This window comes from Cebus imitator, unplaced genomic scaffold, assembly GCF_001604975.1.
Source record: "Cebus imitator isolate Cc_AM_T3 unplaced genomic scaffold, Cebus_imitator-1.0 Scaffold263, whole genome shotgun sequence".
NCBI lineage: Eukaryota > Metazoa > Chordata > Mammalia > Primates > Cebidae > Cebus > Cebus imitator.
The window spans coordinates 2,016,107-2,027,336 of record NW_016107578.1 but is presented as its reverse complement, the minus strand read 5'-3'; the positions used below and the strand labels follow the sequence as shown (position 1 = coordinate 2,027,336).

The following is an 11,230-nucleotide window of genomic DNA, read 5'->3' as shown; positions in this document are numbered from 1 at the left end:
AAATTGGACATGAAATGTGAACAGGAACAATGTATCATGGCTGCAGCCAGGGGAGCATTTAAGAATGTTACACAGGAGTGTCATGGCCTCCACAGTTCTTCCAATGGGGGACTCTCTTTTGAAACAGACCATGAGCAGGAAGTGAGTCTCCCATTCAGGAGTAGGTATTTCCTGCTGGGTTTCCACTGGGCTGTTGTCCTGGCAATGCAGGTGTGTGTATGTGTTGGTGTGTGGGTATAAAGGTCGGCCTGGAGGGAGCAGATGCTCCAAGCAGGGCTGCGGAGACTCACAAAGCGGCTGGAATTGTTGTTGCGCACAGTCTTGGCGTTGCCGAAGGCCTCGAGTAGCGGGTTGGACTGCAGGATGATATCTTTGACGTGCTGGGGGCAGAGGCAGGTGGGGTGGGAAGAGGTCAGACTGGGGCAGGAGTGCAGATGGGCGGGGCTGCACTACTGTGTAGGTGAGGGTGGCCCAGCTCATCCTTCTGTTTTCGTCGCCTCACCTGGACCTTCTCGCCTCCGCCAGACACCTTGGAGATGTACCCCATGATATATTTGGCTGCCACTGTCTTCCCAGCTCCACTCTCTCCACTGGGGATGAATGGAGGAATAAATGATCAGTGGATGGGGTTGTGATGAAGAGCCCTTTTTAGTGACTAACCATTCATTCATTGAGCACCTACTACATGCCTACCACTATTCCAGGTACTGGGAATACCATAGTGAACAAGATAAAATCTCTGCTTTCAGCTGGGTGTGGTGGCTCATGCCTGTAATCCCAGCACTTTGGGAGGCTGAGGAGGGCGGATCACTTGAGGTCAGGAGTTTGAGACCAGCTTGGCCAATATGGTGAAATCCCATCTCTACTAAAATACACAAATTAGTGGGATATGGTGGTGGGTGCCTGTAATTCTAGCCACTCGGGAGGCTGAGGCAGGATAGTTGCTTGAACCTGGGAAGTGGAGGTTGCAGTGAGCTGAGATGCCGAGATTGCGCCACTGCACTCCAGCCTGGGTGACAGAGTGAGACTGAGACACACACACACACACACACACACACACACACACACACACACACACAAAATCTCTGCTCTCATAGACCTGGCATAGATTGACTGACTGAGATGGGGTCTCACTGTGTTGCCCAGGCTGGAGTACAGTGGTGATCATAGCACCTGTTGCTGCCTGGGACTCCTGGGCTCAAGCAATCCTCCCTCCTCAGCCTCCCAAGTAGCTGGGGACTATAGATGTGCACCACCGTGCCTGGCTAATTATTTTATTTTATTTTTTAATTTTTTTTTTTTTTTGAGACGGAGTTTCACTCTTGTTAACCAGGCTGGAGTGCAATGGCACGATCTCGGCTCACCGCAACCTCCATCTCCTGGGTTCAAGCAATTCTCCTGCCTCAGCCTCCCGAGTCGCTGGGACTACAGGCGTGCGCCACCATGCCCAGCTAATTTTTGTATTTTTAGTAGAGACAGGGTTTCACCATGTTGACCAGGATGGTCTCGATCTCTTGACCTCGTGATCCACCCGTCTCAGCCTCCTAAAGTGCTGGTATTATAGGTGTGAGCCCCCACGCCCAGCCTATTTTATTTTTTTTGAGATGGAGTCTCGCTCTGTCACCAGGCTGGAGTGCAGTGCTGTAATCTTGGCTTACTGCTCCCTCTGCCTCCTGGGTTTAAGCAATTCTCGTGCCTCAGCCCCCTGAGTATCTGGGATTACAGTCGTGTACCACCACACCCAGCTAATTTTTCTAGTTTTAGTAGAGACAGGGTTTCACCATGTTGGCCAGGATGGTCTCGATCTCTTGACCTCGTGATCCACCCACCTCGGCCTCCCAAAGTGCTGGGATTATAGGCGCAATAGAGACAGGATGTTGCTATGTTTGCCCAGGCTGGCCTTGAACTTCTGACCTTAAGAAATCCTCTTGCCTTGGCCTCCCAAAGTGCTGGGATTACAAGCATGAGCCAACACTCCTGGCCTGAGGTGACATTTGGAGGAGACAGACTGACAATAGCAGAATGAACAAATAAAATACATCGTGAGTCAGATGGTGACAAGGAAAATAAAACAGGGTGAGGGCAAAGAGGGACAGCAGGGCTCTGTTCAGATGGGGAGTTTCAGGATAACCTCCCTGGGGGCAGTGATGATGTTTCAGCGGGGGCCCGGGCAGCAGGGTCTGTGGCCCCCCCAACCCCATCCATACCTAATAATGACACACTGGTTCTCACAGTCGATGAGCATGTTCCGGTACATGTTATCCGTGAGGGCGTAGATGTGCGGGGGATTCTCATACTGGGCCTGGCAAGGGAGATCACGTCTCAGCCCAGGGCTCGGGGCCAGGGGTCTCGGGGCTGTGCCTCCCACCCAGCCCCGGCCTCACCGCGCCCTGGTAGAGGTCGATCTCGCGGTCTGTGAAGTAAGGCATCTGCTTGAAGGGGTTTACGGAGATGAGCACGGAGCCGATGTAGGTCTGAGGGATGGTTAAGGGTCCTGCTGAATCTTGGTAGGTTTTGTCCTTCCTGTCCCCTCATCCTGCCCCCACCCAGATTCCCAGAGCTCCATTGCTTGGAGGTGGAAGAGATGGGGATATCGGATGCACCTTGAGTCTCTTGGAAAAAGGGCTGGCCGGGCTTGGTGGCTCACACCTGTCATCCCAGCACTTTGGGAGGCCGAGGCAGGCGGATCACTTGAGGTCAGGAGATTGAGACCAGCCTGGCCAACATGGTGAAATCCTTTTTCTACTAAAAATACAAACAATTAGCCAGGCATGGTGGTGCATGCCTGTAATCCTGGCTACTTGAGAGGCTAAGGCAGGCGAATCGCTTGAACCTGGGAGGCGGAGGTTGCAGTGAGCTGAGATTGCACCATTGCACTCCAGCCTGGGCAACAAGAGCCAAACTCCGTCTCAAAAAAGCAAAACAAAACAAAACAAAAAAACCAAAAAACAAAAACAAAATAAACATTAGCCAGGCATGGTGACACATGCCTGTAATCCTGGCTACTTGAGAGGCTGAGGCAGGAGAATGGCTTGAACCTGGGAGGCGGAGGTTGCAGTGAGCTGAGATTGCACCGCTGCACTCCAGTTTGGGCAACAAGAGCCAAACTCCGTTTCAAAAAACAAAACAACCCCCAAAAAACAAAAACAAAAACAAAATTAGGCGTGGTGGCATATGACTGTAATCCCAGCTTCTTGGGAGGCTAAACGGGAGAATTGCTTGAACCCGGGCGGTGGAGGTTGCGGTGAGATGCGATTGCATCATTACACTCCAGTCTGGGCAACAAGAGCCAAACTCTGTCTCAAAAAACAAAACAAAACAACAAAACCCAAAAAACAAAAATAAAATTAGCCGGCTGTGGTGGCTCATGCCTGTAATCCCAGCTACCAGGGAGGCTGAGGCAGGAGAACCGCTTGAATTTGGGAGGCGGCGGTTGCAGTGAGCCGAGATCGTGCCGCTGAACTCCAGCCTGGGTGACTGAGCAAGATTCCATCTCAAAAAAGAAACAAAACAAACAGACAAACAAAAATAGTATTTCGTTTTTCCTTATTTAAAAAGCAATGCATTTTCACCATGGGCAAGATTCCATCTCAGGAAAAAAAAAAAAAAGAAAAGGAGAAAAAACAAGGTTGGATCTGGAAGGGGAGAAGCTGGGGCTGAGCTTCCCCAGGACAGAGGGAGCAGTGGCAGCCACAGCTGCCCCTCACCAGAGCCCCGCTGTCGCTCATCGCCCAGTGCGCTCCCGGCCCTCCCTCCCTCTGCTCCTCCACCCTCCACTCCGTCCAGGGCCCAGCCCATGGCCCAGCCATCCACTCCTTCCCTGCCTGCCCATCCCCGTCCTAGGCCCAGGGTACGAAGATGTAGTCGTCCATGAAGCGCTTCCGGAGGTTGCCAGCGATGGCGTCTTCGGTGATCTGGGGCAGGAGCACCATGTCGTCCACGCCACTCTGTTTCACGTTGTGGCTCTGCCAGTGGAAGCGCTCCTTGCTGCCCTGGAGGGGGAGGAGGGTTCGGGGTGAGCTCCGGCAAGGGGACGCGGTGTCTGGCTCACCAACGCCAGCAGCTTCTGGGTTCTGTCCCACCTCCCCCACCCCACCTCCATTCCTCCTTCCCCACCTCAGGGAAAGGCTGGCAGGGTTCAAGCCACACCCCCTGTCCCCGGACAGAAGATGCACGGCTCAGATCCAGCCCTCAGCCCTCTCTTTTTATTTTTATCTTATTTAATTTATTTATTTTGAGACGGAGTCTCGCTCTGTCGCTCAGGCTGGAGTGCTGTGGTGTGATCTCAGCTCACTGCAACCTCCACCCCCACAGGCTCAAGCAATTCTCCTGCCTCAGCCTCCCAAGTAGCTGGGATTGCAGGCACCTGCCACCACACCCGGCTAATATTATATATTTTTGCTAGAGACGGGGCTTCGCTACATTGGCCTGGCTTGTCTGGAACTCCTGACCTCAAGTGATCCACCACCTCCGCCTCCCAAAGTGCTGGGATTACAGGCATGAGCCACCTTGCCTGGCCTCTTTCTTTCTTTATATTTTTTCATTAAATTTTTGTTTTTACAGCAGGTGCAATGGCTCAGACCTGTAATCCCAGCACTTTGGGAGGTTGGGGCAGAAGGATTGCTTGAAGCCAGGAGTTTGAAATCAACCTGGGCAACATAGCAAGGCCCTGCCTCTATTTAAAAAAAGCAAGGCCAGGCGTGGTGACTCACGCCTATAATCCCAGCCCTTTGGTTGGCCAAGGCGGGGATCACGAGGTCAAGAGATCGAGACCATCCTGGCTAAGGTGGTGAAACCGCGTCTCTACTGAAAATACAAAAATTATCTGGGTGTGGCGGCACATGCCTGTAATCCCAGCTACTTGGGAGGCTGAGGCAGGAGAATCGCTTGAACCTGGGAGGCGGAGGTTGCAGTGAGCTGAGATTGCACCACTGCCCTCCAGCCTGGTGACAGAGCAAGACTTTGTCTCGGAAAAAAAAAAAAAAAAAAAGAGAGAAAAAGAAAAGGCCTGTAATCCCAGGATTTTGGGAGGCCGAGGCAGACGGATCACCCAAGGTCAGAAGTTCGAGCCCAGCCTGGCCAACATGGTGAAACCCTGTTAATACTAAAAATATCAAAAATTAGCCAGGCATAGAGGCAGGCATCTGTAATCCCACTTACCCAGGAAGCTGAGACAAGAGAATTGCTTGAACTCAGGAGGTGGAGGTTGCAGAGAGCTGAGATTGCACCATTGCACTCCAGCTTCGCAGATAAGAGTGAAACTGTCTCAAACAAACAAGAGTTCTCAAGCCATGAAAAGACATGGAGGAAACTTAAATACATATCGCTAAGTAAACGAAGCGCCAATCTGAAAAGCGTACATACTATCTGAATCCAACTATAGGACATTCTGGAAAAGACAAAACTACGAGAACAGTAAAAGATCATTGGGGCCAGATGCAATGGCTCACACCTGTAATCCCAGCACTTTGGGAGGCTGAGGCAGGAAGATTGCCTAAGGCCAGGAGTTCAAGACCATCCTGGGCAACAGAAGAAGACTCCCCGTTTCTACAAAAAATAGAAAAATTAGACAAGAATTGTGGCACGCATTTGTGGATCTAACTACTCTGGAGGCTGAGGTGGGAGGGTCACTTGAGCCCAGGAGGTCGAGGCTGAAGTGAGCCATGATCACATCATTGCACTTCAGCCTAAGAACAGAGTGTCTCAGAAATAAATAAAAAAATAAAGGCTGGGTGTGGTGGCTTAAGCCTATAATCCCAGCACTTTGGGAGGCCAAGGTGGGTGAGTCACTTAAGGTTAGGAGTTAGACCAGCCTGGCCAACACGGTGAAACCTTGTCTCTACTAAAAATACAAAAATTAGCCGGGCGTGGTGGTGGGCGCCTATAATCGCAGCTGCTAGGAAGGCTGAGGCAGGAGAATCACCTGAACCCAGGATGCAGAGGTTGCAGTGAGCTGATATTTTGCTACTACACTCCAGCCAGGATGACAGAGTGAGACTCTGTCTCAAAACAAACAAACAAACAAACTAAAAAACTGTAAAATAAATAAATAAATAATAAAATTTTGAGACAGGGTCTTGCTCTGTCGCCCAGGCTGGAGTTCAGTAGTGCAATCACAGTTCCGTGCGCCTCAACCTCCTGGGCTCAAGCAATCCTCCCGCCACACAACAGCCTCTCGAATAGCTGGGACTACAGACCTGTGCCACCATGCCTGGATAACTTTTGTATTTTTTGTAGAGATGGGTCTTGCTGTGTTGCAACAACTGGTCTTGAACTCCTGGGCTCAATTGATTCATCTGCCGCAGTCTCCCAAGTGGTGAGATTATAGGCCTGAGCCACCACACGTAGCCCCTCAGCCCTCTCCTTTGGTCTCTGTTCATCCATCACTCCACCTAGTGCCCCTTATCCCCGATGAAGGATGCCAGGCTTGGCGGGGAGGGCACAGGGTGCTTAGTGATCTGTAGGCTGTGGGAGCAGAGCAGGGAGATCAGGCAGCTTGGTGGAGAATGGGCGTGTCCCGGTTCTCACTTCCCGCCAGCCTCCCAGCCTCTTCCTTTCCCATCCCCCGTCTCCTCCCCAGGCCCAGGCCAGTCCCTGACTTCTCTGTGGCATTTGACCCACTGCTGCCAGGTGGCCTCCTTCCTTCCCCTCTCTCACCTCCTCTTTTGTGGTCACACATCCCAGCCAGTCCCTTTGAGCTCCTCCAGGCCACCATGTGCTGTGATCTCTGCCTTCTGTGCCTGCGTGTGACCTTCCTCAGCTCCACCCTTCACTCCTGGCCCTGCCTCCCTGCTGTCTCTGCTGCGGCCTTCTCTGTCCTCTGTGTACTGTTTTTCTTTTCTTTTTGTTTTAATCAGAGTCTAGCTCTGTCACCCAGGCTGGAGTGCAGTGGCATGATCATAGCTCACTGCAGCCCTGACCTCCTGAGCTCAAGAGAGCCTCTCACCTCAGCCTCCTGGGACCACAGGTGCACGCCACCATGCCTGGCTCTATTTAATTTTTTTTTGTATTGATGGGGTCTTGCTATGTTGCCCAGGCTGGTTTTGAACTTCTGGCCTCAAATGATCCTCCCACCTCAGCCTCCCAAAGTGGTGGGATTTCAGGCATGAGCCACCTTGTCTGACCCAGATGACACTTTCTTTAGGCCCCATGGAGGAGACTGAGTCATGTGCTTTCCAAAAAACTCCTCTTCCAGGAAGCCTGCCTGGTTGCTCTCTCCTTTGAGCCCAACTGATTTTATCTAGTGCTTTAAACACTCTGGCTTTCTCAGGCTTACTCTGTCTCTATTCAATACATCTTTGCAAAGGTGGAGTCTGACAGATAGGAGTGATGGCAACTTGGAGCTCCCTCATTTGGTGAACTCATGGTCAGATAAGATGTCTCTCCTCCTGGAAACTTCCCATTCTCAGGCCAGGAGCTCCTAGAGGCAGAGACTGGGGCTGAGTTGTTTCTCTGTGAAATGAACAAGTGACGAAAGCAAAGAAAGAAACCCAGATTCAGGGCAAAACTCTCCAGAGCAAACAAAGCTGGTAATTGAAGTTATTTTTTTTTGAGATGGGGTCTCACTGTGTTGTCCAGGCTGGATGGGGTGCAGTGGTGCGACCATGGCTCACTGCCACCTCCACCTCCCAGGCTCAAGCGATCTGCCCACCTCAGCCTCCTGAGTAGCTGGGACTATAATTTTTTGTATTTTTGGTAGAGACAGGGTTTTTTCTCTGGTCTTGAACTCCTGAGCTCAAGTGACCTTCCCGCCTTGACCTCCAAACTGCTGTGATTACAGGCATGAGCCACCGTGTCCAGCCTGGGATTGAAGTCTTTAAAGTGGTCTGTGTTTGCCAGTGGGTTCCAGGGCTACAGGCAGGGCACAAGCAGAAGGGTCTATATGAGCAACCGTAAGCGAGAAGTGAAGCTGGTCTCTCCTGGGGGTACTGGGAAGCCATAGAATATTCTTGATTGGGTGGGGGGTAGAGGTACATGGTCAGATTCTGGACATGCTGACAGCTAGAGGTGGGGGTTGTCAAGGGATGCCCATGGGCATTAAATAAGCCCAGCCTTTGGCATGAGGGTAGATCTGGGTTCTAATCCTGACTGGGCAAACATACACAGCTTCGAGTCTCCACTGTCTCATCTGTAAAAAGGGAGAAGCAGGCCAGGTGCGGTGGCTCACACCTGTAATCCCAGCACTTTGGGAGGCCAAGGTGGGTGGACCACGAGGTCAGGAGATCAAGAGCGTCCTGGCTGGCATGGTAAACCCCGTCTTTACTAAAAATACAAAAAATTAGGCAGGCGTGGTGGCAGGCACCTATAGTCTCAGCTACTTGGGAGGTTGAGGCAGGAGAATTGCATGATCCTGGGAGGCCGAGGTTACAGTGAGCGGAGATCGTGCCACTGTGCTCCAGCCTGGCAAAAGAGCTAGACTCCATCTCAAAAAAAAAAAAAAAAAAAAAAGAACAAGGGAGTAGCAGCTCCACTTCTCAGGGTTGAGGAGAGGATGAACTGCTTTGGAGAACAAGGTGGGATGGAGAGCTGGTGCCCCTCCCCAAGCCTGAGTGGTCATGAGGATAGACCCAGGCTGAGGGGCATTTGACAGAATTAACACTCACCGAGCACCTATGCTGTGCCTGATTTGGGGGATGTAGATCACTGATGTTACCAGCCATCGTCACACCATCTCAGTGTGGGGTAACCTCGGAGGGAAACTGAGGCTTGAGAAGGGCAGTGGCTTCCCTAAGGACACTTGACTAAAGACACAGGTATTGTTTCCAAGGGTGTGGGATGTGAACTTGGGTCTATTCAATAGCAAAGAACAGGTTCTTGGCCAGGCGAGGTGGTTCCCGCCTGTAATCCTAGCACTTTGGGAGGCTGACGTGGGTGGATCACTTGAAGTGAGGAATTCAAGACCAGCTTGACCAACATGGTGAAACCCTGTCTCTACTAAAAATACAAAATGTTAGCCAGGTGTGTTGGTATATGCCTGTAATATCAGCTACTTGGGAGGCTGAGGCACGAGAATTGCTTGATCCCAGGAGGCAGAGGTTGCAGTGAGCCAAGATTGCTTCACTGCACTCCANAAAAAAAAAAAAAAAAAGAACAGGTTCTTGCATCTATGTAAACGCATAGGAGGCTAGGCTGGTGCTGAGAAGGATTTTTGTTTTGGTTTTTGAGACAGGGACTCATTCTGTCCCCCAGGCTGGAGTGCAGTGGCACGGTCTTGGCTCACTGCAGCCTTGACCTCCTGGGCTCAAGTGAGCCTCCTGTCTCAGCCTCCCACATAGCTGAGATTATAGGCACATGCCACCATGCCTGGCTAATTTTTAAGTATCTGATAGACACAGGGTCTTGCTATGTTGCCCAGACTTGTCTCTAACTCCTGGGCTAATGCAATCTTCCTGCCTTGGCCTCCCAGAGTGCTGGGATTACAGGCATGAGCCACGATGCCTGTCCAAATTCAACATTTTGGAAGCTCACTTCACTGAAGGTCATGCTGGTGGTGGCGTTAAAAGTGATCTGTGGGTGGGACTCTCATACTTGTGTACAGGTGAGAAGGCATTCCTGGGCCTTCTTGGACCGCTGACCTTACAACTTTCTTTCTTTCCTTCTTTCTTTTTTTTTGAGATCAAGTCTCATTCTGTTGCCAAGGCTGGAGTGCAGTAGTGTGATCTCAGCTCACTGCAACCTCTGCCTCCCGGGTTCAAGTGATTCTCCTGCTTCAGCCTCCCGAGTAGCTGGGATTACAGGTGCTCATCACCATGCCCGGCTAATTTTTTGTATTTTTAGTAGAGACGGGATTTCACCATGTCGGCCAGGCTGGTCTTGTATTCCTGACCTCAAGTGATCTACCTGTCTTGACCTCTTAAAGTGCTGGGATTACAGGCATGAGCCACCACACCTTGGCCTGACCTTAACCCTCTCATATTTGGACACACATTTTATTGTAACTTCTGCTTTATAGGCAATCACATGGATTCTTTTTGAAACTATGGGAGTCGGGTGTGTTCCATTGTCTGAGGTTAATGTTGGGATTTAAAGGAGGTGTTTTTATAAGAAGGGAGGTGTTTTTATAAGAAGCGGGTGCTGGCTGGGCATGGTGGCTCACGCCTGTAATACCAGCACTTTGGGAGGCTGAGGTGGGCGGATCACTTGAGGTCAGGAGTTTGAGACCAGCTTGGCCAACATGGTGAAACCTCATCTCTACTAAACATATGAAAAGTAGCTGGACGTGGTGACTGGTGCCTGTAATCCCAGCCACTCGGGAGCTGAGGCAGGAGAATCACTTGAATCCAGGAGGTGGAGGTTGCAGTGAGCTGAGATTGGGCCATTCCACTCAGCTTAGGTGACAGGAGTGAAACCCTGTCTTGAAAACAACAAAAAAAGAAGAGGGTGCTGACTGGGGTGCCCTGAGCCCTTGGGGTGCGTTGGGAAGAACCAGGGAGAGGACAGAGTCCTGGGGAGCAGTGGCGTGGAGGGATTGAAGGTGATACCCGTCACAGACGGGCTGAGTAGGAACCGCCAGGGAAGTCACAGGCAAAACCGGGACCAGGTGGTAGAGGCCCAGATGGGACAAGGGTGGGTTAGGAGCCATTGACTGAACCCTGAAGAGTGTCTGAGCTCACTGGAGACTGAGAGGGGCCCCAGGGTCAGAAGCGGGATTGGGAGGTGAGGAGGTATAGTTAGGACTGCGGATCTGGCTGAGAAGGGGAAGAGGGAGAGAGGCTGTGAGGAGAAGTGGGGTCAGGGAGTCTGTGTTTCCTGTTTTTTTTTTTTTTTTTTTTTTTTTTTTTTTTTTTTTTTTTTTTTTTTTTTTTTTTTTTTTTTTTTTTTTTTTTTTTTTTTTTTTCTTTGTTTGAGACAGTCTTGCTCTGTCACCCAGGCTAGAGTGCGGTGGTGTGATCTTGACTCACTGCAGCCCCCGCCTCCTGGGTTTAATCGATTCTCCTGGGATTACAGGTGCTGGGATTATAGGTGTGAGCCAAGGCGCCTAGCCTTTATTTACTTTTTTAATGTATATTTTTACAAATAGAGATAGAGTCTTGCTATGTTGCCCAGGCTAGTCTTGAACTCCTGAACTAAAGCAATCTTCTTGCCTCGGCCTCTGAAAATGCTAGGATTACAGGCATAAGCCACCACATTGAGCCTGATCTAACCTTTTTATGTGAATTACTTCATTTTATCCTCTTAACACACGTTGGCTTAGGTCAGTTCTATCACTGGGTCTTTTTTTTTTTTTTTT

The 11,230-nt window shown here is 50.7% G+C and overlaps 1 protein-coding gene across 1 annotated transcript in view; it reads right to left on the bottom strand.

The window, feature by feature from the left end:
* The window catches only part of MYO1F (myosin IF), a 54,471-nt gene that overhangs the window by 33,663 nt on the left and 9,578 nt on the right, over nucleotides 1-11,230 (bottom strand). The window contains exons 2-6 of the mRNA XM_037728387.1: nucleotides 3,855-3,992; nucleotides 2,385-2,474; nucleotides 2,208-2,302; nucleotides 503-590; nucleotides 291-380 (exon numbers count right to left, since the gene is read on the bottom strand). Coding sequence (XP_037584315.1) covers nucleotides 291-380; nucleotides 503-590; nucleotides 2,208-2,302; nucleotides 2,385-2,474; nucleotides 3,855-3,992 — 501 coding nt within the window. The remainder of the gene's footprint in view (nucleotides 1-290; nucleotides 381-502; nucleotides 591-2,207; nucleotides 2,303-2,384; nucleotides 2,475-3,854; nucleotides 3,993-11,230) is intronic.